The following is a 27,582-nucleotide window of genomic DNA, read 5'->3' on the forward strand; positions in this document are numbered from 1 at the left end:
TTAAGCACAGTCGAAGATAAGCAGTCCAAGTCATTCACAGGTAAAGCAGTCAGTTTTCAGTCCAGGGATAATCCAAATATCAAAGTCCGTTATCAAAAACAGTTCAGTAACAGACTTACATCAAATCCAAGAATAACAATGAATTAGGAGGAATGGCAATATTCTCCAACAGAACGAAACAGAGACTCACTGAGACTTCTTCTGAGACTACACAACCCAGGTTTCTGGCTCCATCTTATGGCTGTTTGAAAAACCACAGCCAATTACAGTTTTAGCATTTTCTTAAAGACATAGTATTAAAATGTCTATCCTAGTTTATATATTTCCAACCCAAATAACTGTTAGATGACTTACATTCCTAACACAGCAACAGAAATGGAAGGTATCAGGCATGCTGCAAGGAATGGACGTTTGTCGAAGGAAGCCAACTGGAGGCGAGTTTGTGTATGTGTGGTGGTGGTGGGGTTTGCATGCAAGAGGAGGCTGGCCAGGATGGGAGAAACCTCCAGAACAGAGGAAAGATTGAAGAGAAGGAAGGAAGAGGAGATGAAAAAACATGAGAGTAAGCGAGAGGGGAATCACAGAAGGGGAATTATTGATGGCAATACTGGGAAATGGAGGGAGATGGAAACGTAGCAATATTTCTCAAACTCTTAAGGCACGGGGACTTCAACTTCCAAATTTCCCCAGCAAACCAAAAAAAGATTAAGACTTTGGAAAAAGTGCAAAGAACAGAAACTAAGATGATTTAAGGCGCTGGGGACAAAAACACACTAAGAAAGGTTGCAAATTAACAATTAACCAGTGGAACAGATTGCCACTAGAAATCGTGGGCGCTTCGTCAGTGGAAGTGTTTAAAAGAGACTAGAGACAGTCATTTATATAAATTGGTATACTATAGGGTCTCCTGCTTGAGCAGGGGGCTGGACTAGAAGACCTCTAAGGTCCCTTCCAGCTCCATTCTCTATTCTTCCAAGCTAGAAAACCCACGCCTGTAATATGGAAACCCGCTCCACGCGTGATTATCTAGCTCTCCCACCCACCCACTTCTAACAGTCCCGCCACGGAAATAGGCCGACCACCTTGGGAAAAAAGAAGCCCGGGTCGTAAAGCAAAAAGTCTCGCGTCGGGCAAGAAAATAACGTGGGAAAGCCGAACCTAAATGGGCGCAACTGCGCAGGCGCCGCTCTCCAGCCACACACGCCCCCCACCCCCGCCCGCCGGCGCCCTCCTCCTTTCCGCCCCTCCTCCTTGTTGGCGCCTGCGCGCGCCCGCGCCCGCGAGACAGAGCGGCTTTTGAACGGCGTCGCGTCGGTCCAATGGGCGCCGCCCATCGGCCGCGCCGCCGCCAATGAGCGGCGGCGCTCGAACGCGGGTAGGGGGCGTGGCCAGCGACGCCACCCGCCTCCTTCTCCTGCTGCTGCTGCCGCCGCTGCTGCTTGATTGAGGGACCGATTCATCGCGCGGCCGGAGGGACCCCCGTCAGCCTTTTTTTTTTTCCTTCCTTCCCTCTCCGTCGCTTCGCTGCCGCCGTTTCCATCCTCCTCTTCGTCCCTCCCCTCCCCTCTCCCCGCCGCCATCTTCCTCTGCCTTTCTTCGGCGCCCGTCGTCAGGTGAGCGCGGCCGAGGCGGTTGCCGCGGGAAGGGGGGGGGGAAATGGAGTGGGTGGGGGGAGGGGGGGAGGAGTAGGCAATGGGGAAGGGCTTGCTTTGCGGCCTGGGTGTGACGCGAAGGGGGTGTGGCCTGCGTCCCGCGCCTGCGCGGCCGCGCGACGGAGGGAGGTAGGCCGCGGCGCAGGCGGCCTTACGTGGGCGGGGGGTGCCGTGACGTCACAGGGCGCGGGAATCGCGTCATAATCCCCGGACCGGCCTTGGAAGTGCCCGGCGCGCGCGACCTGCACTTGGCTCCTCCTCCTTTTTTTTCGCCCCCCGCTCGAGCGAATTTCAGGGACGCGTTTCTTCAGTGAGGCCTCAAGTTTTGGAAAAAAAAGGTAGGCCGGGCCGGCCATTTTCCTCACGCCGGGTATGGAGGCCACAGCGCCATTGTTGCGGAGGGAAGGGAAGGAAGGAGGGGCGAGCGGAGAGGCCTTTTTTTTTTTTTTTTTGCCCGGAAGCCCCTGCAGGGAGGGCCCTTCCTCGGGCCCGCTCCTATTTTTTTTTTCGACGTTTTGACCCTCTTTTCTAAAAAGCCCCCGTGTCGGAATCCTCTGCCCCTCGTGGAGGGACGGGAATTCCAGATATCCAGGCAAAATGGCCTACCTAACGGCAGCTGTAGAGGCGCGGGCTCTCCGAGCTACGTTATTTTGAAGGGGCGGGAGGGGGAGCAAATCGTTTGTCTGAAATGGTGTGGGATTTTTTTTTTTTTTTTTGAGCAGGGGGTTGTGGGCTTCCGACTCCCAGAATTTTGCCCCCCCCACCAGCCATGCTGGCTGAGGAATTCTGGGAGTTGAAGTCCACAAGTCTTAAAGTTGCCAAGGTTGGAGACCCCTGGACTAGAGGACGTCCAAGAATAGAATAGAATAAATGTAGAAAAGAATAAATATAAAATAGAATAAGGGAATGGAAATGAGAATAGAATAGAATTCTTTATTGGCCAAGTGTGATTGGACACACGAGGAATTTGTCTCGATGCAAATGCTTTCAGTGCCCACAAAGACATTTGTCAAGAGTCAAGAGTCATCAGGTACAACACTTAATGATAGTCATAGGGTACAAAAGCAGTCAAATCATACTAGGAAAGAGTCAATGTAAGTCATAAGGATACAAGCAACAAAGTTACAGTCCTACAGTCACAAGTGGTAGGGGATGGGTGATAAGGAATGATGAGAAGATCACTAGTGATAGTAGTGCAGACTTCGTAAATAGTTGGACAGTGTGGAGGGAATTATTTGTTTAGAAAAGGTCCCTTTTCCGATGCTGTGATTTTGTGGAATGGAAAGAAGGACCAGGGTGGATATGGCAGCAGGATTCCAGTATTTGAGGGGCTGCCCAAAGAAGTGGGGTGGTCAAACTATTCTCCAGAAGCCACTGAGGGTGGGACAAGAAGCAGTTGATGGAACTCATCAAGGAGAGAAGCAACCTGGAATTAAGGAGGAATTTCCTGACAGAACAATTAACCAGTGGAATGATTTCCTTCCAGAAGTTGTGAGTGCTCCAACACTGGAGGTTTTTAGGAGATTGGAGAAGCATTTGTCTAAAATGGGATAGTTTTTCCTGCCTGGGCAGGGGGATGGACTAGAAGACCTCCAAGGTCCCTTCCAACTCTGTTATTCTGTTTTCTTGCAGACATTTCATTACCCAGCTAGGTAACATCAGTATCTGGAAGAAACTTCTGCAGCCAACGGTCCAGCTCAGTGAGCACCGAAGTCCCCTAACTAGAAATATTCTCTAATATTATCTTACAAGACTATATAGGAGAAGAGTAAGGTCGTAGCTTGCAGTGTGTAGGTTAAGTAAAATGTTAAATCTCATAGTGGATGCTAGTCATTTATTAGTTTATTTTAAGAAAAAGAGCTAAATGAGAATCCTGCTTGTGAATTAAATCTCTTGCAAACTAGCTTTGTTTTAGGGATAGTTTAATCCTTAAAAAATTGCAAGATTGTTTGAAAACACTTGTTTATAGGAGACTGACTCGGAGGTCAGTAGTTCCTTTCTGCCACCTTGCTATTAATACAGGTAGTCCTCGACTTACAACAGTTAATTTAGTGACTGTTTAAAGTTACAATGGTGCTGAAAAAAGCAGCTTTTGACCATTTTTCACACTTAATGGCCAGTGCAGCATCCCCATGATCATGTGGTCAAAATTCAGGTGCTTGGCAACTGGTTCATACCTATGACCATTCCAGCCTCTCAGGATCACGTGATTCTGACAAGCAAAGTGAATGGAGAAACCAGATTCACTTAACAATCAAGTTACCAACTTGCCAACTCCAGCAGGTAGATTTGATTTAAATCAATTCAATTTAAATTACAATTTAAATCACTATTAAAAAGGCTTGATTTAAATCATAATTTTAAAAGAGCAACTGTCATCTCTGTCCCGCAGCAGCTCCTCCTCTGACCTGCTTTTGATCCACTGACCGTCCCAATGTTGCAGAATATACAGCCTCATGCTACATAACTAAGTTCCCATTCATCCTGAACAAACTAAATTATTAATGTATCTTACCTAGAAAACTTTTTAGATAGATTTTTGCTCCCAAAGCATTTTATTAAAATAAATTGGATTAAAAAAATGATTTAAATAAAATCCATTTTTTTAAAAATCAACTTTTACCCACCCAGAACTCCAGTGATTCACTTAACAACTGTGGCAAGAAATGTCGTAAAATGGGGCAAAACTCACTTAATTCACTCAAAAATAGTAATTTTGGGGTCATAAGTCGAGGACTATTTGTATATAATACTTCTGTCAGGAGGGTAAGGCTAAATAGTTTATCCTGGAGGTCATGTGTGCAGTTATTAAGAGGGAATACTAACTTAATAGCACATACAGTGATCTGAAATATTGATGCTCTGTTACTATGCATAATCATTCAGTATTATTAACTGACTCAGCATTCTAGACAAAGTTAGTTGGGCTTTGTGATCACTTTGAAGTTAATCAAATGTCTGCATGGCTAAATAGAGCTTTAAACCTGAATCTCTAATCATTGCAGTACCTTATTGGTGCGAGAGTTGGAAGACTGGCCCTATTATAGAGAAAGATTAGAAAGACACACTTCAGTGTTTTTCTTCATAAAAGAGACTAAAGTTTGGTGAGTTAGTGTGGGAACTTTCTGTGTGAGCTATTATTATAGTGCTACTGTTTCCATGCTTTGTTTAGAATCACTACAATTTGAATTGAAGACATGGTACTTCACAATAAAAAATACAAAGGTAGCAGAAGATCCAACTTTTACTGGTCACATCTAGTAAGAAGTTGTTAGAATCTTTTGTTCTTTCCATGATAGATCAATATTAGGCCAGCCTTTTTCTCATGAAAAGGGAAGGTAACGAAAACGATCTGACAATGATGTGTCTGTCCTCGGATGCAACAAAACTTATTTTTGATACATATAAAATTGGGATTAGAAGGCATTTAAAAAGAAAAAAATAGTTGCATCAATTAAGTTTAATAAGTATGCCATACTGTATAATTTTTTGGACAATCGTTTTGTCCAGGAGGGAATGAAGACTCCTGCCTTGGGCGAGGGTTGGACTAGAAGTCCTCCAAGGTCCCTTCCAGCTTTATGATTCTACTTTAGTTAGAAGGGGGGAAAGTCATCGAAGCATCACGAACGTACGTCAGTATACTGCATGTTACTCTGCTTGATGGGAAGTAAGCGATGGTATATTAGCTTCCACAATAACCTCTAGGATACAGATCTGAGGTTCCCACAGAATAGCATTAAGGTGCTTGGGCTGGAAGTGGGCTTCAGTTATGGCATATTGACCTAGAATGTGCTAATGCTTTTTAAAGTTTTTTTTTTTAACTTGAATATATCTTCCGTTAAACTGTGTGTTGTCTGGGTGCAAATCTCTGCTATTCTAATCAAAATGTACAGTATATGTTACTTTGATAATTCTCTAATCTTACAATAATAATCAGCATTATGATTCTATTCGTTTCTCCCTCTTAACGTATCTTCTAATGAAAATATATTAGGTATAATAATATTCATAGTAACAATCACATTGTTTATATCTCTGTCTTAACATATATTCTTTATTTTACTAATCTCTATTTATTTCTCACTTCTGTTGTTATTCTCCAACCATCCATAGCATAGCTCCCATGTCATATAATATTCAGTTTGTTTTTTCTCCTTTATAGCAAGTGTTAGTCTATTCATTTGTGCTCTTAGTAGCATCGAGTAGTGCTACCTGCATAGTAAGTGGTATGTGAGTAAAATACTCCATTTCTATACAGCATAAATAATAAAAAAAAACTCTGTGAAAGCCTTGGTCAGCCACATATATGTTATTCCTTACGCGCAGCAGAAGTCCATTTTGGGGCTTTTTTTGTTTTGTTTTTGCTAACAGTAGTATATGGAAATATTGATTTAGAATAAATGCAGGAAATCGATGATTAAAAGTTGATAGATAGATGTTTTTAAAAAAAGGGACATGGAAAAGAGGAGAGTAAAAAAAACAGCACCTGTCCTTTGGAACCTTATTCCCCGTTTGCCAGCTAGTCTGGGGAATCTGGCCATGTTGGTAGACCGCCTAACAGGTAATCCTCATCTTACAACAGTTCACTTATGGCCCCTTTTCACTCTTACGACCAATGCAGCATCAAGTGATTTACATTTGGATGCTTGACCACTGATTCACATTTACGATGGTTACAGCGTCCCGGGGTCACATTATGAGACCTGACAAGCAATGAGTCAATGAGGGAACCAGATTTACTTAACAGCCGTGTTGTTAATTTAACAACCGCAGCGATTCACTTAGCAAATGCGGCAAGAAAAGTCGTAAAATGGGGCAAAACTCACAACAAATTTCTCACTTAGCGATATCAGTTTTGGGCTCAATTGTGATGGTAAGTTGAGGACTACCTGTAACTATGTTTTTAGGAATGGAATGGTGCTTCCCTGCAGATTTTCTTTTAATGTTTAATCATTTTAATGGTTTTTGCAGGGGTTTTTTCCCCCCTCTCTCTATTGCTTGTTTAATTCTGTAAACCAGGGGTGGGATGCTAGCGATTCGGCCCGGTTCTATAGAACCTGTAGCTGCGAAGAGCAGCTGACACCGAACCAGACACCGGTGTTTGGCCCACCCGCCTGCCCAGGCTCTAGGCTGTCTTTTATTCCCTGCTTTTCCCACCTCAGCTGCTTTGCGCGGCGCAGCTGAGGTTGAAAAAGCAGGAGATGAGGATTTTCAAACAATGTGCACCCAAGCGCAGCTGTCCAGGTGGCACAGCTGATGATTTCTTGCAAACGCTGTACACACGATTGTCCGCAGTTCAGAAAACCGGCAAATCGCTCCACTGGCTGGCTGGCTCCCCTCCCACTCACTCCTTACCTGGCATGTGAGCCATCCGACTTTGGTAAGTTGCTATTTTTCTCCCCCCATCAGCTGTTCTGCTCTGCTGGGAGATTTAGATTAGCTAGAAAGCAGGAAATCCTTGTATTTCTTGCTTTCGAGCTAATCTAAAAACAGAGCCGAACCTTCCTTATGACTGAAGCTTTTCAGTGCAGACTCAGGTAGCCGATTGCAGATAGATCTCTAAATTAATCTGTGATTCTGTGAGCAACTCAATCTGCCTGCCTACCTTGCCTGCTTTTGGGTAAAAGTTGCTCTTTTTTTAATAATACAATATTTACATGTAAGCCATGACCACCAAGCCACACCCACAGAACCGGTTAAGAAATTTGAATCCCACCCCTGCTGTAAATCTCCCAGATTTGCAGTAGTGAGATAGTCTACTATGGAAATTTAATAAGTGAATGAATAAATGAACAATTGTAGGCTGAGAAAGTATCAATTCTATATGAAAATAACTAAATTTGAATTGAAAATTGGCATAGAGGGATAAACAAGTATCTAGCAAGGGTAAGAACACTGGTAATTTCTGCAAAACAACTGCAAATTAAATAATCTGAAAAAAAAACTTTAGGGGTAATTCGGAGCAAGTCATTTCTGAGGAAGAACATTTGGGAAGGAAGTAACTAGGTTGGCAATAGTTGAGGTAACTGTTCCTAAAAGCTACAAAGGGCCATATTTGGGAGCCATTTAGTTGGCAACTTCGACTGGTGTTTAGCAAGATAACATGTGGGTTAGGGTTAACTTCCCTTATATACCTTATTCTGCCCGGGTGTTTTGGAGAATAAGATAGAACAGAACCGAACAGAATGGCAGAGTTAGAAGGGAGCTTAGAGATCTTCTAGTCCAACCCCTTGCCTAGGCAGGAAACCCTATACCATTTCAGACAAATGGTTGTCCAATCTCTTCTTAAAAACTTCCAGTGTTGGAGCATTCACAGCTTCTGGAGGTAAGCCATTCCACTGATTAATTGTTCTCACTGTCAGGAAATTTCTCCTTAATTTCTTGCTTGCTTCTCTCCTTAGTTAGTTTCCTTCCATTGCTTCTCCTCCTGCCTTCAGGGGCTTTGGAGACCTAGAGGAATACATTATTTAGCTTGGGATGGGAGGATGCTGCAAGGGGAAAAAAAAGAGTACTGAATAAGTTGATCATTTCTCCCTCTCTGCTGATTATCTTTTCCAAGTTACTCTTGGTAGAATATGCTGACGAACCAAGCATGTACGTGGGAGTATAAAACGTGAAGAAATACACAAATCATTGCCTGGTGTAATTCGAACCGGTGGATTTTCAGAATGTTGGGACCCCTTCTGTTGATTTTTTTTTAAAAAAAAGGTTAATTAGGCTAAGAACTTCTTAGATTGTATTTCACTATCAGATTGACACTTCTTTTCTTGAAAGAAGATCCCAAAGGTTTGACAGTTTAGCCTTGTAATTTTTTTAAAAAATAGTTTTTGTTTTGCCAGTAGGTCCATTCTGGAGTATTCATAAGATGGAAAAGTTAAAAAAAAATCATAATTGAATTCTCCTCCCCCCACCCCCCAATATCAAATATGGTAATAGTGACTGAATAGAATACAGGTATACAGGATAATTTCTTTGTTCAAAACCTGAGTTTCTGTAACTGATAGGCAGCATTCTTAAAGATCACTTTTCCTTTTTTTATTGGATTATTCTTAATAAAACTGCATATTATTACCTTTACTGTCAGGCTCTTCTAATAGGCAATGTTGTTAAAGATGAACTTTTGGTGTAATTGTTATGTGGAAATAATTAACTGACTTAAAAAATTTCAACTGCAGAAGAGTGCTGCAGTTCCCTCGCAGAAAGGGCTTTTCTGTTTTAACTTAGGCATGTATTTTGTCCACTGTCAGCCCCCCGTGAATTTTACTTCCTTTTTCTCACCACTGGGCATGAAACAAGCTTTTGTCCCTGGGAAAATTTATGTCAATTAGCATTGGTTCCGTAGTGTACGTGTGCGGAATGGAAAGGGCAGGGTATGACTCCCACCGTGGTATTATTTCCAGAATAAATTGGAACACATTCTTGCTGAAAGTTCTTGCTTCAACGCTATCGTTTTACTCCTTCCCTGGGAATGTGTGTATTTGTCAGAAAATAGAAAATAGCAGTTCAGTGATTGGCAGGTTCTGTGGTCTAGTTCAAAATCTTTGCCGTCCGCTTGCCGTTTCGCTGGAAATCCTCCATAGATGTACATTTGTGTTGCATTAAATTGTGATGTCATTCAAGTGTACCCAGAGGAAGAAGGAAGGATCTGCTTTTGAGCAAGCTCTTGTGCAGCTGGCACACCCAGATCCAACTAGTTGTAGGCTGGCCATTCTACTGAGGACAGAGCTGTGTTGACTGAGCATTTGTGGTTGACTGTCTAGAGCAGGGGTGTCAAACTCGATTTCATTGAGGGGCGCATCAGGGTTGTGTTTGACCTTGGGCTGGGGTGGGTGTGGCCAAAGTGGGCGTAGCCAGCATGACATCACTTGTGCTGGGGGTGCCTGTGGTGGCCTGAGCGCTCTGCCAATGAAAACGGGCTCCCGAGCTCCGTTTTTGGCTGCAATGGCCTGCAACCCTCTGCCAGCGAAAACAGAGCTTGGCGGGGTGGGTGGGTGCGTGGCCCTCCTGAGCTCTGTTTTCGCTGGCAGAGGCACTGCAAGCTGGTCTGTTTCCAGGGTGGCCCTGTGGGCCATATCTGGCCCCCCCGGCCGTGAGTTTGACACCCCTGGTCTAGAGAAGAGGTTGTCCAACCTTGGCAACTATAAGACCTGTGAACTCCCAGAGGCAGGCAGGCGGGCGGGAGGGAGGGAAGGAAGGAAGGAAGAAGGAAAGAAAGGAAGGAAGGGAAGGAAGGAAAGAAAGAAAGAAAGAAAGAAAGAAAGAAAGAAAGAAAGAAAGAAAGAAAGAAAGAAAGAAAGAAAGAAAGAAAGAAAGACGGGCCCTGGTGGTGCAGTGGTCAGAAGGCAGTATTGCAGGCTAACTCACTGCTCACTGAGTCGACCTGGAGCTGGTCGATCCTGACCAACTCCAGGTTGATTCCGCCTTCCTTCAGTTCGATCCTGACCAGCTCCAGGTTGACTCAGCCTTCCTGGGTAAAAGGAAGACCCTGATTGTTGGGGGCAATTCGCTGACTTTGTAAACTGCTTAGAGAGGGTGGTAAAAGCACATTGAAGCCATACGTAAGTCTTAAGGGTTATGATAATGCATGTGCAGGATGGGCAGTTTTAGGGGGCGCCCTTTTCCGTTCCATTTTTGCCTCTGTCCGCAGCATAAACACTCAGAACCGAGCAATGTGCTTGCCTTCTTGACAGGTTTCATCTCTCGTTAAAATGTCTAATGGTTATGAAGACCACATGGCTGATGACTGCAGGGACGATATCGGCAGGACAAATTTAATCGTGAACTACCTTCCTCAGAACATGACCCAGGACGAGTTACGGAGTCTCTTTAGCAGCATAGGGGAGGTGGAGTCCGCCAAGCTGATTCGCGACAAAGTGGCAGGTAAAACACTCCCCTTTGAATACAGGTAGCCCTACCCGTATGACGACGGTTGAGCCCAACATTTCTGCTGCTAAGCAAGACGGTTGTTAAGTAAATTTTCCCTTATTCTAGTACTTTTCTTGCCATTGTTGTTAAGTGAATCACTGCCGATAAGTTACCGTGTTTCCCCAGAAATAAGACCGCGCCTTGCAATTTTTTTTGCCACTCAAAAAAGCACCAGGCCTTATTTTGGGGCGAATGTCATCCACTGACTAACCTCACTTGCACGGGTTGCCCCCCCGGCCTCCTTTTGGCTGTCAGAGGCCTTCAGGAACTACTACTTCTGTGGCTGGCAAGGCTTTCCTGGAGGCCTCTGCAGCCGATAAGAGAGCTCAGGATCGATCCGGAGCTTTGCTCTCAGCTCCAGAGGCCTTCAGGGAAGCCTTTGCCAGCCTTGCCAGCTGCAGAAGAAATGGGCCGTCCAGGTAGGTGTCGGGGTGTGCGAGGCCTGGCTACAACTGCCCAAAGGTAAGTAGTAAGGCAGCTCCAACTCCCCCAATCCCCACCCTACCTTAATTTTTACCCATGCACTCTGGAGTGGGTGGGTTTTTTGATTAGGGCTTATTTTGGAGGGTAGGGCTTATATTGGGCGCACGTGTAAAAATCAAGCTTGGACTTGCTTTCAGGGTAGGTCGTATTTTCGGGGAAACAGGGTAGTAGCGTGGTTGTTCAGTCATTCTGGTTTCCGGTCAGAAAGTCGCAAAGGGGGATCACGTGACCCCAGAACACTGCAACCGTCATAAACACGAGTCAGTTGCCAAGCGTTTGAATTTTGATCCTATGACCATGGGCATGCTGAATGGTCGTAAGTGTGAAAAATGGTCGTCGGTCACTTTTTTCAGTGTCCCTGCGACTTCCAGCAGTGGCTAAACAAACCATTGTAAGTCAAGGGCAATCGGTAGTGGTGTACTGAAATCTTGCTCATCAAAAGGACAGGAGAACGATTTTATTTTATTTATTTTTGCTAAGGGAAAAAAAAACAGACTTTTGTTCCTCTTGACGCAAAATTACAATTATTTGCAGTTAATTATGTGTCTCCCTTACCTATGAACTGGTGTCAGCTTGGTGTCTTGACTGTCTGCATGTGCCTGAACGTTTTTTTTTACAGGTAAAGGACCTTGTAGGTCATCTAGTCCCAACCCCCCAGCAGAAACCCCTACACGGTTTCTTTAAGTTAAGGCATTCCGTATGACATGTCACGCCTCCTGATTTCTGACACATTTGTTGAAGAATGGATCTGACCGGGCAGAGATATTTTTTTAAAAAAGGATCCAGAAGAATGGTGGTGCCAGTCCCCTGGTATTTTAAATCACACTGACTGCTACTGGATGGCAGCCCACTTTTAACCCTCTGCGGTCACTTTCAAAAGAAGGCCACGCTTATAAGCGAAAGGACTTTTCTGAACCAGAATTCAGATTTACTGTGACCCGCTAAAGCTTTGATGGGTCTTGAAAGAGCTTTTTTCACCTTTGCAATTCCTAGGGCACTGGTGGATTTAACCCCTTCCTTACCCCCCATTAAAGAGATCACTGAAGAAGCAGAAGCTTTTGGAATAAATATCAGATTCGTAAGGAGAAGCTTATCAGCAGGTTTGGGTACCTCCCAGGCTCCAGGGTGAAAATGTAGCCATCTATGAGGAGTCCACCGAGCTCGGAGACTACCAAGGATGCCCTCATTGCAACCCCCGAGCTACCATTGTTTTCCTGTCTTGGCAGCCGTTTATGCTTTGTATCTATATTTTCCTTTATAAAACCCATTTTCTTTTGAAATGTGGAATTTTCATTTCAGAGAATGATGGAACGGTGTGTCGTTTCTCCCCCCCCCCCTTTCTCTCTCCTCTCTGAAAAGAATTAAAAGAGACTTTTTCCCCCCTACAGGACACAGCTTGGGTTATGGTTTTGTGAATTACGTGACCGCGAAAGACGCTGAAAGAGCAATAAACACGCTGAATGGCCTGAGACTCCAGTCCAAAACTATCAAGGTAAGAAACCGTCCATAATGATCGCTTAGGCTGCCAAGAACTGGCTGCCTTACGGTGCCCGTTCCTCCTCCCCGGAAGCGATGGCCGCTCTTCTTTCTCCTGAGCGACCCGCGGCAAGGCGGCCTGTTCCACCTGTTTCCCAGCAGACCGTTTCTTTCCTCCTTGAGGTGGCTGGATCTCTCTCCTCCCATGGTCCCCGCGCCCAAAGAGCAGCCGGACAGAGTTTCGTGCCGAAAAGGCCTCATCTGTTGATGGGATTTTTTTTAATGTGAAGGAATATGCTGGGGCCAGGGTTTCACCCATCAGATAGATGATGATGAAGGAGATGACATTACTTGTCCTGGCTCTTTAGCGAACTCTGTAAATGGGAGACATTTACATGCCTGTAAGACTGTCTCTCCTGAGAGAGTAGTTTGGCATTTGATAGATTTTGTTTTATTTTTTTAAAAAAAGGGTGTTGCAAGCCAGCTAATCGTTAAGGCATCTTAGTAATGGGTTTGTCCAGCTTTCTGTAGCTGACACATTTCAGATATAGTAAGCCTGCCTGCCTGCCTGCTTCCCCCTCCTTTCCTCCCTCCCTTCCTTCCTTCTTTCCTCCCTTCCTTCCTTCCTTCTTTCCTTCCTTCCTTCTTTCCTTCCTCCCTCCCTCCCTTCTTTCCTTCCTTTCTCCCTCCCTCCCTCCCTCCTTCCTTCCTCCCTCCCTCCCTCCCTCCCTCCCTTCCTTCCTTCCTTCCTTCCTTTCTCCCTCCCTCACTCCCTTCCTCCCTCCCTCCCTCCCTCCCTCTGAGCAGCTTGAGAGCTTTCAGGGCAAAGGGTGAGGAAAAGAATATTTTATCCCTAAGCATAATACGTACGCAAGGTTCTCCCCCCGGGGTAAGTCAGTGTAAGAACTGGGAGTTGGGTTTGGCTCTCTTCTTCCTCTGTCTCGTGGCTCCCCAGGGGATGGCACAGACCCTCCCTCGGAGAATCGGGAAGGAGGCGGCCTCCACCCTGAGCAATCCAGCTGCCCTGGCTTTGCCACTGGAATCATCTGGCCGTGTGCCACACCCCTTATGAATGAGCTCCTTGTCCCCTTCAAAGCTGGCATTCTTCAGCTTTGGGAAGTCCAACTGGGGACTGTAACGTTTGGATCCTTCATGGAGTTAACAGGTTTGTGAGTTAAGTTGTCCTTGCAGAGGGCTAGTCTTTAGCTTCACCACTTAGAGCCTCTCCTGCAGCATCCCGTGAGATGAAAATATTACGAACGGTTCAGTGTCTCCTATGTGTGTGTGGGGGGGGGGGTGTCTGAGGCTGGAAGAGGCCGGCATAGTATTTGATTCCAGCAGGTGCCACCTTTCTGGCTCCTGCTGTTGAGAACTGCTGCTTTTTCCATTTGTGTATTATCTGCTCTTGGGTTTGGCAAAACAATTTTATTTGCTCTGTTAATGGACTAGCTTTGGACAAAAAAAAAAAAAAAAAATAGGATTCAAACCCTTTTGGGAACAGAAGCAAGTAAAAGCACAAACCTCAGCACCATCTCTCTGCATTGCTTTGTGGCAGCTCTGGAGCTGCTCACTCATCCAAATCACAGTTGTCTGAAATGGCCTTTTTTTTTTTTTCCTTCAAAAGGCTGTATTTTTTTTCCCCCCTAGAGGAGGGAGACGACGTTTTGCTTCCCATCCCAAGAAGCTTCATCCATTCTGACTGGATGGTGGGAGGGATGGAAGAAGTTAGTTCTGACAGTGGTGAAGAACTGATAAACCACCTTGGATGAGAAGTGAACCCCCTCCCTCCTCCTACTCAAAGGGGAAAAAAAACCCCAGTCCAGTTGCCTTTGGAAGTGGCCTTTGAGACAAAGAGAAGAGGAAAAAAATATTGGAATGAAGAATAGAAAATTAGAATAGAATATGGGAATAGAAAAGTAGCATAGAAGAATATGAAAAGAATAGGAATAGAATACGGGAATAGAAAAGTAGCATAGAAGAATATGAAAAGAATAGGAATAGGAATAGAATACGGGAATAGAATAGAAAAGTAGAATAGAATATGGAAAGAATAAAGTAGAAATAGGAATAGAATAAAATATGGGAATAGAATAAAAAATAGAATATAAGAATAGAATACACTATTGAAATAGAATAGATAGGTAGAATAGAATAGAATATGGAAAGAATAGAACAGGAATAAGAATAGAATAGAAAAATAGAATAGAAGAATAGAATAGAATACAATATGGAAATAGAATAGAATGTAGAACAGAGAGTAGACTGGCATGGCATGGCATAGAGTTGGAAGGGAACTTGGAGGTTTTCTAGTCTAACCCCCTGCTTGGGCAGGAAACCCTACACCATTTCATACAAGTGGTTATCCAATCTCTTGAATCATTTATTGATCTGAAATAATGTTTTGCAGGCATGACCCCGTAGATTTACCAAATCCCAGAAATTTCTTTGGGTGTTTCAGCCGTATGAATTCACGCACGCGTTCCCTTTTTTCCCCCCAAGGTGTCGTACGCTCGCCCAAGCTCTGAAGTGATTAAAGATGCAAACTTATACATAAGTGGGCTGCCACGGACAATGACGCAGAAGGACGTCGAAGACATGTTTTCACGGTTCGGACGCATCATCAACTCGCGCGTGCTGGTCGATCAGACTACAGGTGTGTGAGCCACAAGCAGTTGCAGTCTCCCGTCCACTCGGCTGGCTGCTGATCTGCTCCAGAAATTGTCCAAGGGGAGTGTCTCTCAAACGTGGCCATTTTAAGAGGTGCAGGCTTCAACCCCCAGAATTCCCCAGCTAGAGGGATGGAGGACCACCCCTCTTAAATTGGCCAAGTTGGGAAACACTGATTTAAATAGCAATAGCACTTTAGACTTACATACCGCTTCGCAGTGCTTTTACAGCCCTCTCTCAACGGTTTACAGAGTCGGCCTCTTGCTCCCCCCCAACAATCTGGCTCTTCATTTTACTGACCTCAGAAAGGAGGCTGGAAGGCTGAATCCGCCTTGAGCCGGTCAGGATCGAACTCCTGGCATTTGGCAGAGTGAGCCTGCGATCCTGTATTCTGACCACGGTGCCGCTCTTGCAAGAGGAAGAAAGGAAGGGAGTGGAAAAAAAAAAAAAGAGAAAAAGGGAGGAAAGAAGAGGGAGAGAAAAAGAGACGGGAAATGAGAGATGGAGGGAGGAGGAGAGCAAGAAAAAATGGAGAAAAAGAAGGGAAGGAAAGAAAAGAAAGAAAAGGGTGCGAAGTACGGAAGGAAGGAGGGAGAGAATAGCAATAGCACTTAGACTTCCATACCGCTTCACAGTGGTTTTACAGCCCTCTCTTAAGCGGTTTACAGAGTCAGCCTCTTGCCCTCAACCATCTGGGTCCTCATTTTACTGACCTCGGAAGGACGGAAGGCTGAGTCAACCTGGAGCCTGGTGATATTCGATACTCCTGGCAGTGAGCAGTGAGTTAGCCTGCGATCCTGCATTCTCACCACTGTGCCACCGTGGCTCTTAAAAGTGTGGTACCTATCGATAATTATTTCCCCCTTTTTGAATACCATTTGGGCGTAGGTCATCCTCGATTTAAAACAGTTCATTTTGCGACCACTTGAAGTTACAACGTCACTTTAAAAAAAAAATGATTTACGACCATCTTCACCCTCAACAACCCTTACAGCATCCCCATGGTCGTGTGATCAAAATTCAGACACCGGGCAACTGATTCGTATTTACGACGGTCGCAGTGTCCCTGGGGGGCAGTCATACGATCCTCCTTTTGCGACCTGGCAAGCCAAAATCCACGGGGGAAGCCGGATTAGTTTAACAAGTGTTGTTACTCACTTAAATCACTGTGTCAATTGAGTCACTTAAGAACTATGGCAAAAAAAGGTCATAGAGTGGGACAAAAATCCACAAGGCCATAGCACCTAGACCTGTATACTGCCCCATAGCGCTTTGCAGCCCCCCCCTCTGAGCGGGTTGCAGAGTTAGCGTCGTTTTGCATCTTGCCAACCAACCATCTGCGTCCTCAGTTTACAGAATTCGGAACGATGGAAGGCCGAGTCCACCTTGAGCCGATCAGGATCAAACTCCTGGCTCTGCAGGCTCTTCCCTTAACAATTGTTTTCACTTAGCAACAGCAATGTTGGGCTCCGTTGGGCTCGTAAGTCAAGGGCTACCTGCCATTAGGGTGGCTTGGCCTCAGGAAGTGGGGGTAGATTGGAACCCATCTCCTGGTGTCCCCAAAAGAGGGTTTTCAATTACTACTTTAATTCAGGGTGAAAAAAAAAAAAAAGAGATACTACTCTTTTCTTGATGCAGATCGACTGTCAATTTTGGGAGCCTTCTAAATATTTCTTAAATATGAGCCACAGGGGTGCAGTGGTTAAGAGTGCAGTCCTGCAGGGCTACTATCTTTGCTGATTGCCGGCTGACTGCAAAATTTGGGCAGTTCAAACCCCACCAGGCTCGAGGTCGACTCAGCCTTCCATCCTTCCGAGGTGGGTAAAACGAGGACCCAGATTGTTTGTGGGGAAAGTGCTAATTACCATTGCTATTTCAATCTTAAAGCTTAACAATTCAGCAAGGTTGGGCCTTCTGCTCTACTGAGAGTGAAGCCAAGCTAACTTTGCCCGTAACTTCTTAATATTAGATTAGGAATAGAATAGAATAAACAGAAAAGTAACAAGAATAGAATAGAACAGAGAACAGAACAGGAACAGAATGGTTGGTTGGGCCTTCTACTCTACTGAGACTGAAGCCAAGCTATTTAATATTAAACGAGACTAGACTGTAGAGTAGAGTAGGAGTAGAGTAGAACAGAACAGAATTGGAAGGGACCCTGAAGGTCTTCTAGTCCAACCCCCTGCTGAGGGAGGACACCCTATCCCATTCCAGACAGCTTCTGAAGTCCATGGGCCTCACAACGTCTCCAGATGTCTGGATTGCTTCCCACTTTCCTGGTAAACCACCTAACGCTGCAATGGTGAACCTATGGCACGCGTGCCAGAGATGGCATGCAGAGCCCTCTCTGCGAGCATGTCTGTTGTCGCCAGCTACTCTTCTGGTTTCTGGTGCACATGTGTGCCTCCCAGGTGGTCTTCGCGGGTGCCAGAGCCCTGGAAAACAGCCTGAAGAGGCCCTAAAAACGGCCTCAAAACAACTGAAAAACACCCGCCAAATGGCCCCAAATGGGCAAAAAATAAACATGCATGCACTAGCCAGCTGGTCTTAGGGTTTCTGATGCTCCGGTACGCGCGTTCTGGTTTGAGCACTCTGTGCTGGAAAGGTTCGCCGTCACTGACCTAGTGGTTCCGATCCAGGCGGAAAACCGACCCTTCAGATGTGTGTGTGTGTGTGTGTGTGTATAGATGTATATATATATTTTCTCTCTCTCCCTTTGACTTCCAGGCTTATCCCGTGGGGTTGCTTTCATCCGGTTTGACAAGAGATCAGAAGCCGAGGAAGCGATTTCAAACTTCAACGGCCACAAGCCGCCGGGCTCCTCTGAACCCATCACGGTGAAGTTCGCAGCCAACCCAAACCAGAACAAAAACGTGGCCCTCCTGTCCCAGCTCTATCACTCCCCAGCTAGACGGTTTGGGGGGCCTGTCCATCACCAGGCCCAAAGATTCAGGTAGGTTAGGAAGAACGAATTAAATAATCCAGAGGTCTGTACTCTCTTCCCTCCCTCCCTCCCTCTGTTTCTCTCTCTCTCTCTCTCTCTCTCTCTCTTTCCGCTTCTTCTGCTCTTTTTTGTTTTTTTCCTTTTTGAAAGTCCTTGCTGTTCATTCTCAAAAAAGAGACAGCACCGAGTCTTCCCAATAGATAGGTCGGCGGAAGGAGAAGGAAAAACCACCCCTGTCTTAAATAATGATGGCCCCCCATCCCACGATATTAGGGTTAATTCTGTGGCGGCGACTGATTCTACAAAGCCACCGTTTTTGAGGGAGGGGATGCTGTTGGTTGCCCACCCCACCCCACCCCTTTCCCCCAGCCCGATCATCCGAGTGGGTTAATTTAGATAGCCATCCTGTTATTAATTCCTCCTGGGCTCCACCAGACAATCATAGCCTCGTGAAGGGATCGCAATAGCAGTCTTGTGTAAATTTGTATTTAGTGATTTCTGCTTCTTTTTTTTTTTTACTTTAACCAACTCTCTCCCGATATTTCTTGACAGTTCCCGTGGAACCCATCAGCTCGGTCCCAATTGCACCTCCAACTTCTTCCATTAGATTTTTAAGCACATTCTGTATAATTTTAGAAAGCTCTGAAACAGTTTTCTTTCATACTTAATGGCAGTGGAGTGTTTTTTGACCCCAAATGAATATGTACCCCCCCTCCCTCCCAAGTATGTCAGTAATCATTGTGGATGTCCATATCTGTTCTTATTATTATTATTATTTTCTTTTTAATCTTCTGTTCTCTCAGATTATTTTTTACTCTTCTCACTTTCTTTCTCTCTCTCTCTTTTTTTTTTCCTCATAGAATTTCATTTAAATAGAGAATTAAAAAGCCCTTCAGATCCTCTTTCCCCTATTAATAAAGATTGAAAATTTGTCTGTCTGATCTGATGCTTCATAACAGTGTGTTAAAAATACAAGATTTTAAACTTTTCTTGGGAAAAAAAAAAACGGTGACATGGTATTCATTGCAAAAATTGCTTTTTCAAATTGGGTGAGTCCAGCACTAAACCCCTCTGTCTTCCCCCAAGTCTAAAAAAAATTATACTACGGGGTTCCTGTTACTGTTTTCCTTTTATTTTTTTCAAACCCCCCCCCCCCAACACTGCTTTTCTGACTTAAAAAATAATTGCTTCAAGTGGTTTATAGAACTAGAAAAATGCAAAATTATAAACCAGTGAAGGCCACGTCATAGTTCAGCAAGACACAAAACTGAAAACCATGAAATAGACTCAGATGTCATTCATGTTAAAGCCACCAATCAACAACCCCCAGGTTCCGACAGCTGCACTTGACAATTGCCTTTGCAGGGAACAAGATCTGTTATGGTCTTAAGATTTTCAAATTCGTACATTTGCCTTTGTGGACAAGTGTCCAAATAAGAGCCCCTGAAAGGTGTGTCCAACAAATTCTGGTGAAACGTAACCTGTGTGATTTTATTAGAAAGTAAGATAGCCAATCTGCTCAGTGATTGCTATTGAAAAGCACACAGTTTTCCCTCTGTCCTTTGCCATTGTCGGACAAGACACAATAATTGTAAATCAGGAGAAGTATTTAAACCAAGTGTGTCTTAAGAGTTGTTTACATATTTCCCAATTTCCTCCCTCCCTCCCTTTTTTTCCCCTTCCCACCCTCTCTTTCTCCTTGCCTTCTTTCTTTCCAACCTATCTCTCCTTCGTTCCTCCCCTACCTCTTTTTTCCTCCCTCCCTTCTTTCCTTGAACGTTTGGCTTACAGCCCAGTCTTGCTGTTTTCTTCCCCACACTACCTCCCCACTCCTGCTCTTCCTCTCCTCCCCCCCACAAAAAAGATTCCTAGCTGGCAGACAAACGTACAGAGGAGGGAAACTTTTAAAACAGGCTGACTTACAGCCTTTCAAGAGCTATTTTGATCTTAAAAATAGAATGGAAAGATGCATGAATCGTCTTTGTATGCCCCTATTGGATAATCCATCCTTCTGAACTCAGTTCTGGATTTAAAAAAATGGGGGTTTGGAAGCATGCATGCCAGTTTGTTAAAGCGTGTACATTCTCAAATCATCCTTTTTTATATCTGCATAAAAAAAAACAACCCTTAAGACCATGTTCCACCTGCCCAGCATGTAATTTTGCAGAGATATTTTTAAAATTGCCCTGCAAATGCCAATGATTTTATCCCTAAACTCTCCAGTTTGATGGCAGGTTAGAGCCAGCATGCCCATAATAATTAGGATTTTCTTTCCAAATACAAAGTCAGAATCACATAAAAGTACCCTGTTTCCCTGAAAATATGATCTACCCTGAAAGTAAGTCCTAGCTTGATTTTTAGACGTGTGCCCAATATAAGCCCTACCCCCCAAAATAAGCCCTAATTAAGTTCCTACCCACTCTAGTGCACAGGTAAAAAATTAGCTAGGGTGGGAATGGGGGTGGGGGTGGAGCTGTCCTACTACTTAACTTTGGACAGTTGTAGCCAGGCCTCGCACACCTTGATACCTGTCTTGCCGGCCCATTTCTTCTGCAGCTGTCAAGGCTTTCCTGAAGGCCTCTGGAGCTGAGAACAAAGCTCTGGATCGATCCAGAGCTCTTTTGTCATCTGCAGGGGCCTTCAGGAAAGCCTTGCCAGTTACAGAAGTTCCTGAAGGCCTCTGACAGCGAAAAGGAGGCTGGAGGTGACACGCGCAAGTGAGGTTTTCAGTGGATGACTTCCCCCGAAAATAAGACCTGCTGCCTTTTTTGGTGGCAAACAAATTATAAGACAGGGTCTTATTTTGTGCGAAACACGGTATTTAAAAGTATTGATTGCCCCTGCATGCTTCCCATATTAATTCCAAATGACTTTCAGAAGTTTTATTATAGTTTTTAATCTTGCCAACAATTCCCGCATTTTGACGGATGAGCTGTTTAAATTTACGATGTGTTTATCTTTTCCCGAGAAGGCTGGATGAAGAGATGGTCCTGGCTGTCTCTCCCCTCATAAGCCAGATCGTGGCTAGCTGTTTCCTGGCTAAGGCAGGAAGAGATGAGCAGTAGAGGTTCGATCAAGCTCCCATCTGGCATGCTAGTGGGTTTTTTTTGGGGGGGGGGTCTTTCTAAAGTATTTTTAAAGATTTTTAGCATCTTTTTTCCTACTCCACTCATGCAGAAGCACCCTTTAGCTGGAAACGCTTCGATCTCTTGAGTGATTTGCTTAATATCGGTAAATCATAAAGTCACCAATACAATATTTTTCCTAAATTCCTCTGGGATGAGAATAATAAGCTGAGAATTAGTTAAGTGCCGTCTCTAATGAGAATGAGAATCTATTATTCTCCTGTTGAGAACAATAATCAAGTCAGAAACCATTTAAAATTTTAATCGCTCGCTCACAAAAAGTTTGTACCAGAACAGAAACGAGAATGGCGCCAGCCACCATTTCCTTATAGCTTGTAGCTTTTTAAAGCAAATTAAAAAGCTAGTTCATCCCTTAAAGACATAATAAAAGCAATTAATTTTCTGTTGAGAAATGGCATTTGAAACATGGCATTACAAATTACTTAGCAAAAGCTTTGCTGCTTGTTTCATTTAGTATATCCCCTCTTTTTTGAATGTCTTGTTCCTATCCTCTTCCATTCCTCTTTTATGATTTTTTATGTGGATAGTGACACTTTCAATTCACTGGGCTGTGTATATATATACCTTTGTAAACTCGATCCATATCATGCAAATTGCCCTCTTTTTAATTTACTGCTTCTCTGGTTTTGGATTTCCTATTCCACTCTTAATGTGCTTTTCCCCCCGTGTTTCATTTTTGTTACTTTTCAAGCCTCCTCACTCCTCTTCATGCAATCTTTTAACCGCAAATTCCTCCTCGAGGGTTTCTTCCCTGTGAAAAACCTTGCATGTCTTTTTAAAAAGTTGCCCGCCTCCTGAAGTGTGTGTGGCCTCAGAGGGGTTTCTTTTAGAATTCTTGTCACTTGTTCAATAAATAATGTTCTTCTTAACTGCCTGTACTCGCCTTCTTCCGTATAAGGTGAGAATACCCCTGCCCCCCGAGTTAGGTGACTTCAGGGCAGGTTAATGTGGTTTGAAGGATCCTGAATGACCTGTGCACATGCAGCCAGTGTTAGGTTAGTGGGTTTTTTTTTTTTCCAGCCGTGCAGCCTTAAGATGAACGGACTTCAACTCCTACATGCTAGCCGGAGAATCCTGGGAGTTGAAGCCCACCCATCTTAAAGTTGCAGAGATGGAGAAACACTGCTCTAGAGCAATCAGAAAGCATGATTTTGGGTGTGTGTGTCTAGCTTGAAAGCCTCCCCAAGCTGGCTGAATTGGGAAGAATGTATATGTGAATCCCTTAGCCCCCTGGGACCCCAGGTCTTTGGGAAACATGGCCATTTCTTCCCCCTCGTTCCACTAAGAACATTTGGCTACCGTGGGAGTTACTAAAAGCCAAGATTAAGCCCCTAAATAGGAGATGGAAGAGAGGTCACCAAAGAGAGGAGAAGGAAAGTGAAATATGCTGCCTTTTGCCGGTGCTACTGGGTGCAGCCGACTCTTGAGACATATCATTCATTTAACCCTTGATCCTGGTCTTCCGCCACCCCCCTGGATGTATATTCTCCAATGGGACACATCCATAGCCAAGAGTTATCAATCGTGCTCTCTGGTGGTAATTTTGTGCGCCAACAGCTTTGGCTGTTGGAGCAATTGTCTGAAGCATTTAAGAAATGCACTGCTCCCCCCCACTTCCTTTCTGCTGGCAACTCTAAAAGACCAGAGAAATACTTTTTGAGACCCACGTATGGGTTCTTTCCAGACCCACGCGAGGGGGAGGAAAAAAAAAAATAAAAATTTTGACTGAGTTCAAAAGAGGGATCTTCCAAAAGGGTCACCTTTCCTAGGCCCCTGCTGCCCCTCGAATGACCATTTGGCCGGACGATGAAATGCACTCTCCCAAGTCAGATAAGTCAGCCCGTAGATTCCCCTTGAAAAACGGGAGTGTCGTCTCGATCGGTAGCCGCTAGCCACTCAGCCCCTGGGCCCTCTGGTTCTGCTTCATCGGCAAGGCATTATTTTGTCCAGTCAGAAAAGCAGTCTCTTCCCTACCCGGACAGAAGGTTCCCCTCGGCCACCCACTCCCCTCAAACCTCCCCTGGGTCTCTTTTGAGTGTGAGGTTTCTGCCCCGTCGTGGTCACCTCGACGCACGTAAGCCGAGGCCAGGGGAGAGACAGCGTGATAACTTTGTCCTCCTAGATCAGCGGGAGGGGAAAAAAAACCCGACAATCTGGGGTTGGTGGGAGGAGCAGGGAGACAATCCTTTTCTTGGTGGCCCCACGCAGCATCCTGGGAATGAGTCCTCCTGGGGTTGGTTAGAATTGGGTGGATTTCTGGGGTGGGTGGGAGGGGAGTGGGGACGAAAGAGGGCCCCCCCGTGCCTGGTCTGCCAGCATCTCCCTGCCTGCCTCAAGCCCCACCAAGTGATTTGAAACCCCAAGGTCTCCCGTCTCAGTCCCGATTGCCAGCCAAGGCCCCCCGAAAGCAGCAACCTCTTCCGTTATGCCCCATCCGTGCTTCTTGCCCCGAGGATCTGAATGCAGGAGGCCTGGTCTCCAGCTATGGCCCCGGAGGAAGAGTCCTGGCTTGACCCGGAAAAGGGACAGCTTGATCCTGTCTTTGTTCCGTTCACGAGGACCCTGTGCAGGAGACGCTCCTGGCAGATCACATCTCCGCCTTCACAGACTCTCTCTGTTTTTTTAAGGAGATAAAACTTGCTGGCGGGGGCGACAGTCAAAGCAGCAGAGAAATGTATGGCACCAGAGAGGCTGACCTTATTTAACGTGGCACAAGCTTCCGTGAAGTAGAGCCCACTTTGCCAGGTGCTAGGAAGGGCTGGTGTCGCGGCCCCCGACCATCTCCAAGCGGAGTGAGGGGACTTCTAGATGACGTTGGACCCCAACTTCCATTGGGTGTCTTTTTTTTTCTCTTTTTTTTGGGGGGGGGATGGGGTGGGGATAATTCATTTTGTTTTCCACCCGCTAGGATTTGGGGGATTAAGCAACATCTTGTCTAATTTTCCCCACTCCTGACTTAGAAACGGAGAGAAGTGATCTCTGCGGCTGTGGTCTTTGTCACAAGAAGTGACATTAGGCCGATTTAATACCTGTACTATGAAAGAAACCCACGAGTGGCGCGGCGGCCTTGAGGTGGAGCTCTCGCCTCACAGTCTGGAGAGGCTGCGAGTTCGATCCTCGGGAGAGGCAGATATTTCTCCTCTTCTGGGCGCAATGAGAATATATCTGCTGAACAAAACCCCACATTGGCAACAGGAAAGGCATCCGGCCAGTAAAACACTCGGCTCCGTTCAGTTGCCCAGACTCCACCCCTCAAGGGATTATGGGGTCATTAAAACATGATAATGATGATGATGGTGAAAGAAACCCACTGCGTCCTGTCACCGACCCAGGAAAGAGCTGTGGGATTTCTGTGTGGGTCGTCCTTTCATATTACTTCTATTAAATGGGCCTAACTTAGCTAGAAAGCAAAACATAAATTAAATAAATCGGCAGCGGCCCTCCTTGCAGGGAAGAGCTCCCTCTTCCTTAGTGTGTAAGTTGTGACTCAAACCCACAACTGCTGCTGATGTCCTCCCTCCCTCCTTCTCTCTCTTTCTCTCTCTCTCTTTCTTGGCTTTCTGACCACAGCCTGCCTCTTACTTTCCTCTCCTGCTCCCCCCTCTTCCTGCCCACCCTTCATTTTTGTGTTACTTCAGCAAATGGGAGGTAGGGCGGGCGGGCGGGCAGTGCCGCTTCACCCATCTGGTGAAGTGGGACCTAGCATTGGTTTTTTCCCCCCTCCCCTTCCTAAAAATGGTGCCTTTAAACTACCGGTCCTGCCCACGGCAGGGGAGACAAGAGAGGCCCTCTCCGCCGAGGATGACCACTGGGTTGCCCCTCACCATGGTGGTTTTTTAAGGAAACAAACAAAAAAAAACCAAAAATCTTGAGCCCTGTTTGAGTTTTTTGCTTGATTGAACTGACTTCTTTTTTTTGTTTTGTTTTGTTATTTTGTTTTGTTTACATGAACTATTGTGTGCTTTTTATTTGCTAGGTTCTCTCCCATGGGTGTAGATCACATGAGTGGGCTTTCTGGTGTAAATGTCCCAGGAAACTCCTCTTCGGGCTGGTGTATCTTCATCTACAACCTCGGCCAAGATGCCGATGAGGGAATCCTCTGGCAGATGTTTGGCCCCTTTGGCGCGGTGACTAATGTGAAAGTCATCCGTGACTTCAACACCAACAAGTGTAAAGGCTTTGGCTTTGTGACAATGACAAACTATGAAGACGCCGCCATGGCCATAGCGAGTCTTAACGGCTACCGGCTGGGGGACAAAATCTTGCAGGTTTCCTTCAAAACCAACAAGTCCCACAAATAACTTCGCTCGTGGCTTTTTTTTTTCTGTTTTTTTTTTTTTTTGTATGGAATAGATAATTGAGTGACAAAAAAAGTGAGCTCTCTCTTTTTTTTTTTTTTTTGGTTAGTGTACAACTCATTTCCTTTTTCTTTTTGGCGCCAATTTTCACGAAGTTGTTCGTCTTTAGTCTATAAACGAAAAGTTGGAAGGAAAAAAAACGGGGGGGGGGGGGCTTATACTCTGGGATGCCACCCACATGTTCAAATGTTTTGGGTTTTTTCAAAGTCCCGTAATGGTTCTACTCTCTCTTTTTTTTTTTTAAAGTTCCTTTCGAAGTAGCCCTGTTTGCAAAACTCCCCTTGAAATCCCTCCTCCCCCTCTCCCACAAAAGAAAAATCTCAGTGGACGAAACCATTATTTGCACCCGGTGCCAGTGAAAGTGTCAGGCAACTCTGCTCCCTTAAGAGACCGCTGTTAATTTCACTGAATATAGAGTTTGCTAAGGCAGGACATCAGCCAAAAATCCTGTTTTAATTCCAGTGCTTTTGAGCCAATGCTCTCAGTTAATAGAAACTTCTCCTTTTGTCAAGAAATTTGCTAGTGAAAAATCGGCTTCTTGGTGAAAAATGACAAGGAAAGTCTGGAGAATACGAAATGCCACCCTTGGGTAACAACTTTGACTTCTGTAAGCAAAACCCAAACTGGGGCGGTGGGGCGACACCTTTTTGATAGTGGGTTTTTCCCCTCCTTCAAAAGCTCAGTTTCCATTTTAAAAAAAGGACCAAAGTTTTGAGAAAACTCGGGTGATTTCAGAATAAAAGAAAGGGGGGAAAAAACAAAACTAAAATCCCAACATTGCCACTTCCTCTGAATTCTTAGTTCCAATTAGCGTGTTTTTGTGCATTTGCTTTCTGGTAAAACAAATGTGGCAAGATTTAACATTAATCTCTCACATATTTTTAGTTGGAATAACCGAGTTCTTAGAATTCGCTTGTGAAAATCTTAACAAACATTTGAGCATCATAATTTTTTTTTTTTTGCATCCCTTCTAATAATTACTAGGATTTTTTTTTTTCATATTTTAATAGTTGAATTTGTTTTGAAAAAAAAAAAGTTTTACATATTTGAACGCTCAGCAAGAAAGGAGCATTACAACTTGCAAGTTTGAGATTACAAAATTTTGATTTCCTTTTTTTCTTTTCCTTTTGGTAGACTTAAAATGTTTTAATTAATCCCCAACGTTTTCTTCAGGCTGCCTTGAAAACTTTTGAGTTCTGTTTTCTGTTAATTTTCTTTTGCTTTTTTGTGTTTTTGTTTGTTTTTACTTTTGCATTTAAGACCAATTAAATTTGATTTGGTTTTGCTGAAATTTTGTTTTGGTTTGTTGTTTTAATTTTTCTCCCCTCCTCACCATTGTTTCACAGTACCCAATCTGAACGATGACTTTTCTGCATAAGGAGCATTTGGGGATTTTAAAATCGACTGCTTGGTAGGCGATCAGGAATTAACGCATGAAAAGCATTTGCAATCGTTTTCAACCAACATGGGAAGAGTTTAAAGTGGCCCAAGAAAAGTTTACAGCTTAAACTTATTCCATAATATACCACAGTTGGCTAGATCTGTAAGATTTATAAACCAAACCTTTGGGCGAAGAGAAACCTTATCTAATTCTTAAAAAACAAAACAAAAAAACCACCGCTTTAAGCCTGTTGCAACCTTTGGGGACCTCTCTTACGTAAGTCAGCTGAGAGGCAGGGCCGATTCCGTTTTGGATCTGCAGTGCTTGCGATCTCTTTGCGTTTGTGAGCCTGTTTGCTGAGAGCCTTTCCGACCACCTTATCTTTCAATCAGTGCTCAAAATCTAGAATTTGGGATGCTGACTTGAGACCTAAGTGTGTCGGGATCTCCCCGTCAGCTGATACAACACGTCGCAACGTCCTTGCAGGTAAAGGACCCACCGGTGAAAACGGCAACGGTGGGTCATTTTGCCTTGCAGTCCTTCACACCAC

The 27,582-nt window shown here is 44.7% G+C and overlaps 1 protein-coding gene and 1 long non-coding RNA gene across 3 annotated transcripts; one reads left to right on the plus strand and one right to left on the minus strand.

Annotated features, from left to right (window-relative positions):
- ELAVL1 (ELAV like RNA binding protein 1) lies at positions 1-26,942 on the plus strand. Of its 2 annotated transcripts, none has more exons than XM_087922583.1 (6): positions 1-1,613; positions 10,343-10,532; positions 12,449-12,552; positions 15,036-15,189; positions 17,931-18,156; positions 25,270-26,942. In XM_087922583.1, exons 2-6 carry the CDS (start codon positions 10,361-10,363, stop codon positions 25,592-25,594), a joined length of 981 nt encoding a protein of 326 aa, XP_087778709.1. In that variant the 5' UTR covers positions 1-1,613; positions 10,343-10,360; the 3' UTR covers positions 25,595-26,942. The 2 variants fall into 2 exon arrangements, with proteins under 2 accessions (XP_087778709.1, XP_087778710.1); XM_087922584.1 differs by lacking the exon at positions 1-1,613 and adding an exon at positions 1,834-1,990.
- On the minus strand, positions 18,727-22,154 carry LOC148128366 (uncharacterized). Its single transcript, XR_015741269.1, has 2 exons — positions 20,364-22,154; positions 18,727-20,242 (listed from the first exon to the last, which is right to left on the minus strand). It is a non-coding gene; the product is annotated as an uncharacterized LOC148128366 (long non-coding RNA).
- Positions 26,943-27,582: the final 640 nt, after the last annotated feature.

Source organism: Pseudonaja textilis, chromosome 1 (assembly GCF_049901715.1).
Source record: "Pseudonaja textilis isolate UNSWEBS1 chromosome 1, rPseTex1.2, whole genome shotgun sequence".
Taxonomy (NCBI): domain Eukaryota; kingdom Metazoa; phylum Chordata; class Lepidosauria; order Squamata; family Elapidae; genus Pseudonaja; species Pseudonaja textilis.

Bases quoted from the DNA above. Each gene is read 5' to 3' on its own strand.
- ELAVL1 (XM_087922583.1), top strand. From the start codon at position 10,361: ATGTCTAATGGTTATGAAGACCACATGGCTGATGACTGCAGGGACGAT. The intron at 10,533-12,448 runs GTAAAACACTCC...TCCCCCCTACAG, and splicing joins GATTCGCGACAAAGTGGCAG to GACACAGCTTGGGTTATGGT. The intron at 15,190-17,930 runs GTGTGTGAGCCA...TTTGACTTCCAG, and splicing joins GCTGGTCGATCAGACTACAG to GCTTATCCCGTGGGGTTGCT.